The sequence below is a fragment of the Cucurbita maxima genome, unplaced genomic scaffold, assembly GCF_002738345.1.
Source record: "Cucurbita maxima cultivar Rimu unplaced genomic scaffold, Cmax_1.0 Cma_Scf00027, whole genome shotgun sequence".
NCBI classification, from domain to species: Eukaryota; Viridiplantae; Streptophyta; class Magnoliopsida; order Cucurbitales; family Cucurbitaceae; genus Cucurbita; species Cucurbita maxima.
In genome coordinates this window covers 848,910-854,389 of record NW_019272043.1, presented here as the reverse complement: position 1 = coordinate 854,389, position 5,480 = coordinate 848,910, and the positions used below count along the sequence as shown (strand labels likewise).

The 5,480-nt window shown below is 39.8% G+C and overlaps 1 protein-coding gene across 1 annotated transcript; it reads left to right on the top strand.

Moving 5' to 3' along the window:
• Positions 1 to 1,178: 1,178 nt before the first annotated feature.
• LOC111499482 (GDSL esterase/lipase At2g30310-like) lies at positions 1,179 to 2,489 on the top strand. Its single transcript, XM_023151044.1, has 3 exons — positions 1,179 to 1,811; positions 1,920 to 2,181; positions 2,311 to 2,489. The coding sequence occupies exons 1-3, from the start codon at positions 1,179 to 1,181 to the stop codon at positions 2,487 to 2,489; spliced, it is 1,074 nt and encodes a 357-aa protein (XP_023006812.1).
• Positions 2,490 to 5,480: the final 2,991 nt, after the last annotated feature.

The window sequence follows — 5,480 nt, the reverse complement described above, 5'->3', positions numbered from 1 at the left end:
TACTGAACGTTTGAAGAAGACGAACAAATGAGCGGAAGTATGCATTGCATAGCTTGAGGACGTGTTGGAGTCACAACAATGCATGTGCGATTGGCCTAAGAGGAGACGCATGTCGATGGGATGTTGGCATGGAGCAACCCGACATTGGATTAGTCTAGTGCCCGAGACTCGAATTGCCCACCTGAACTGACCCATAATGGAAATTCCATTGGAGTGTTGATCATACAGGTAGCCATTAGAACTGACACGATTAAGGAGTCGTGCCCCCCAATTTGTGGCGACTAAATAGTCTGTGAGATGAGTTCACCAGCTAACCACCCATGAATGACGAGGAGGCTAGAATTCACCATGTTGTCTCCACTTGGTACAGAGTCCCTTGAGGTAACGCCTCAAATTTGGATACCGATTACCGCTACATAAGCTAACGTAGCTACTCAAGTCTGTGAACAACAAGAGCTATATCTCTAGAGCCTAAAGTAAAGTCATAGTCTCCTACTAAGTTAAGTATGCAATGAGAGCTTAAACTAGATTGTTTACTGAGCATATTTATATTCACATCCCCTTTTCCTTTCTTTTTCAAGTGTCCCAATGCTATTAGTCGAGGTGCAGGAGCGTTCAAGAGCTGTGCAGTCACAAAGGGCGACATTCCAAAGTGTAAGTTCGTCTTCATGTTTGAGCCTTCTCGATTTTACCTAATTTCGTCTTTTTAGTCTCAATCCCAATTTAGAAGTCCACACTAATTATAGAAAATGTTAAAACAAAATAACTAAATTAAATGTTTTTTGTAACATATATTTTGTATAACGAATAAATGAATGCATTAAAATTTTATTTTGTCCGTTACAAGTTTTTTTTTTTTAAAAAAGATATTGTAACTGCAATTGTAATATACTTAACAAATAATAATGTATGATATTGTTTTGCCTATTTACTACATAAATTACCAAATAAACTATATATATATATATATATTATTATTATTATTTAAAATAAAAAGAAGAAAGAAACGGAAAGAACCATTTGAAATATATATTGGCTTTGAATGGCCATAAATGGCTCAAAACTAAATAACTCCATGGAGAAACGGTAAGTAGCTTACTCTTATGTCTTTCAAACCCTATTAATACATGTACCAATTCACAAAGATGATATCAAAAACAACCCGAAGAACATCGGCAATGGCACGAGCAAATTATTTCATAGCTGCTCTATCACTCCACATAATTTGGTCATTATGTGTTACCAAATTGTGCAGAGCTTCTGATCTTAAAATTTCTCGAACTTTTCCTGCCATTCTTATTTTCGGCGATTCCACGGTAGATACAGGAAATAACAACTTCATTCCCACCATTTTCAAGGCTAATTACGCTCCCTATGGCAAAGATTTTCCGGGTCATATTGCTACTGGAAGGTTTAGTAATGGAAAACTCATTCCTGACATGGTGGCTTCTAGGTTGGGGATAAAGGAATTTGTTCCTCCATTTTTGGATCCAAAATTGTTGAATGATGACGTAAAAACAGGAGTTAGTTTTGCATCAGCTGGCACAGGGTTTGATGATCTAACTGCTACAATATCCAAAGTTATTCCTGTGATGAAGCAAATTGATCTTTTCAAGAACTACATTCAAAGGCTTCAAAGGATTGTGGGCGTGGATGAAAGTAAAAAGATTATTGGTAGCGCTTTGGTTATTATTAGTGCAGGAACTAATGATTTGAACATCAATTTCTACGACCTTCCCACAAGGAAACTACAGTACAATATTAGCGGTTACCAAGATTTCATACTGAATAGACTACAAAGTTTTATCAAGGTAAATTATACCGTGTGCCATATTAATCATAGTCAATATTTGTTAACACAATAATCAAAATGTTAAAATGTAACTTTTCATCTTCATTATTTGATTGAAAATGAACAGGAAATTTACCAGCTCGGATGTCGCAATATAGTGGTTGCTGGCCTCCCTCCGATTGGTTGTCTTCCAATTCAAGAGACTATATCGTTTCAAAATCCCCTAAATCGAATATGTTTGGAAGATCAAAACTCAGACTCGAAATCCTATAATCAGAAGCTTTCAAAGTTGCTGAGCAATCTACAACCGCAACTACCTAGAAGCAAAATGTTGTACGCTGACATTTACACCCCTCTCATGGACATGATCAATAATCCTCACCAATATGGTAAGTTGATGCCAATTGAAATAGAAAAATTTATCAACTTAAAGGATCTAACGTCCTAAATATTTTGAGGAAATCAAGTTTTAAGAATCACTTTTAACTAAATTTTGTTCGGTTTATTTGGTTGTATAGGTTTTGAGCATACAAACACAGGTTGTTGTGGAACTGGATTGGCAGAAGCAGGACCTCTATGTAATGCCCTAACCCCAACGTGTGAAGATCCATCAAAATACATATTTTGGGATAGCATCCATCCGACTGAATCAGTCTACAAGTCCATCACTGAATCGCTTATCAAACAATTTTTCTAATGATGCTCGAAAAGTTTAAGCATTGAATTTATCTTTACCTTTGCAAGATTTTTCTGAAGTTTAATTTTACTTATAATAGTGTATTTCTTGAGACTAAATAGGTAATTTAACTATTATAAAAATTGTAAAACCTCAAAATAACAAAATAAAATAACAAAGTTCTCCAAAACCCTTTATTCATATATGTATATCAAACCAACAAACATGGGTTCGAAATCACTAATCAATGAAGTAAATAGAGAATTCTCTTACCAAACTAACTATATCCGATTTTGATTGGCCTTCCATCCCTAGCCACAAGTCATCTGTGTATATTCACTTTCATTTCTCAACTATGAGTGTGCAGTTAGGTAAAATTCAATTGTTTAGGAGACTCTTTTCTGCTAGATTTTTTTTAAGGCATAAAATACCCTTATTCACGATCCAAGTATGCCAATTATTTCATATTTTTCATTTGTAAGTTTCAATTATATTTTCAAACGATAAGGATTGACTAGAGTTGATAAATTTGTGTTTAGGTACTAAGTCTTGAAATTTATTTTCATCCGAATTATAGGTCACACAACCTTAATTGGTCTAGTCCTAGCTCAATGGTCCTCGGAATGGAAAGAGAGGTGGAAGCTTTGCTGACATTGTACCAACTGCTAATGACTTGGAGGCTATCTTTGTCTTGCTGAGTTGCTACAATCTTTCTATTCTTTGACCCTGGTAGCTTACTTTGTTACGTAGTGAAGGATCAGTGACTTGGATTGAAGCGCGACCTCGTATACTGTAGGGACAGTATGGTGTTAATCTGAACATTGTCCATGGAAGGTTAGATGGTAGACTCTTCCATGAGACCATAAAATCACCTAGAGCACATATCGCAATAGTCCATCCTCCTTTCTAACATAGTAGAAAACATATAAAACAACATTCATCACAAATCTATTTTTCCTTATTAATTTATTATGAACATTTAAGTCTATACATTATTATTTTATTAGAAAAAATAGATTCATTAAAGAATATCCCACAACAACCTTTTCTCTTTCCACCTTCGTTCATAATATTTTTTCTTTTTAATTTGTTGAACCAAAATATTGATGAATCAAATTCTTAAATTGACCTTTTAAATTAAATATAAAACTTTAATTAAGAATTTTTTTGAATTCATATATGGAAGGTGAATTTGGTTCTTTATTTTAAAATCTAAATTTAAATAAAATACAGTTAAATTGAGTGACTCTCTATAGAAGACTATTCAACTTTTTCTTAATTATATAGTATACTTTCAATTTAGAGACTTCAACCTTAGAAGTTCATATCATATTCAAATGGCTTCTCTTAGAACAAGTGTTTGTGTGCTTGTGTTTCTTTTCTACTAGTGTTAATGTCTTCGAAGCTACCAAATCTCATGGAAGCCTAGCTCCTGCACCAACTCACCACGACGGCCACCACAAAGTAGCCGCTTCAGGCCCACATCATCATCATCACCATCATCACCACCGCCACAACCACTCACCACTAAGCCAATCTAGCTTCAATGTTTTTGAAGCTGAGGAGGAGTGAGTGTCCGTCGTCGGTGAGGGTCGATAGATTTCGAGGAAGAGCTCCAGCTGGGTGTGAGAAAGGATTCACCTGAGGAGCTAATTCAGCTGAAGAAGGAGCGAGTGTTCGCTCAAATCGGTGAAAGTTCGTGGGACGGTTAAATTCGGCGATGACTCCGTCGTCAAGATTGAAGGACGCGACACCATCCTGTTCGTCGGCAAGGGAGATGAGCACTGCAAGCTGACTAACGTCTACTTCGTCCCGAAGTTCAAGGCTAACCTTGCGAGTCGGGGTCAACTCGATGAGGCCGGCTACTCACGCAAGTTCGGCGCAGGGAAAACCGCCTCTACACCCTGGAGTTGGAGATAGAGCAGTCGGTCACCCTCTCGGCTAGGATCGAAGAAGTAGCTTAGAGGTGGCACGCAAGGTACGGGCACCTGAGCTTTTCTGCTCTACAAAAACTACACAAGGAGGAGATGGTGTACGGTTTTTCGGAAATTGAAGGCATGAACAGGCTGTGCGATGAGTGTCTCATCGACAAGCAGAGGCGCACCCCTTTTCGTCTAAGGCGATTAAGCGCATTCAAGCACGAGCGGAGGCCGAATACGGGAAGAAGATGCTAGTGCTGTGCACGAATCGAGGTGGAGAATTCACCTCAGCAAGCTTTGGTAAGTATTGCGACGAGCTTGACATGCAGCAGCACCTAATGGCGCCCTCTTCCCTTCAGCGGAACGGGATGGTGGAGCTCTAAAATCAGACCATCTTCGGGACAACAAGGTCACTGTTGATGACGGCTGGGATGCCCAAGAGGTTCTCAAGAGAGGCGGTCATGACAGTCATCTACCTCCTCAATCGGTCGCCAACGCAAAGCGTCGATGGGAAGACGCCACACAAGGCCTGATACAACAAGAAGCCAGCGGTACATCATCTTCGAGTGTTCGGCTGTGTCGCATACATGAATGTCATGCGTCGCCACTTTGACTAGCTCGATTCCAGGGGGTTGAAGTTCGTCTTCATCGGCTACAAACCTGGGAGAAGGAGGAACACAACATCGGGCACTGTCACCGTCGCCAGCAGCTACATCGGGCACATCTACGCCAACACCAACCACAACTCCTACTATGCCCTCTGAACAAGTGGAGTTTGCAACCCCACGTATTGCGGACTCGACGCATGATGCCGATCAAGATGATGGTCTGACGATCAGGTTCCGGAGGATTGAAGACCTACTGGAAGGAGGTGAACCACCGAGACTGGCGGTGCACGAGCTCGAAGAAGTGGCCGAACTACATGCCATAAGCGCAGATGAATCGAATTCTTTCGCCGAAACGAAAAGGAACCCGTGCTGGCTGAATATAATGTAGGATGAGATGGCGACCATCACTGAGAACAAGACTTGGAGTCTGGAGGACATGCCATCAGGACACCGAGCCATAACGGGGGGGGGGGGGGGGGGGGGGG

Bases quoted from the DNA above. Each gene is read 5' to 3' on its own strand.
- LOC111499482 (XM_023151044.1), top strand. From the start codon at position 1,179: ATGGCACGAGCAAATTATTTCATAGCTGCTCTATCACTCCACATAATT. The intron at 1,812-1,919 runs GTAAATTATACC...GAAAATGAACAG, and splicing joins GACTACAAAGTTTTATCAAG to GAAATTTACCAGCTCGGATG. The intron at 2,182-2,310 runs GTAAGTTGATGC...TTGGTTGTATAG, and splicing joins CAATAATCCTCACCAATATG to GTTTTGAGCATACAAACACA.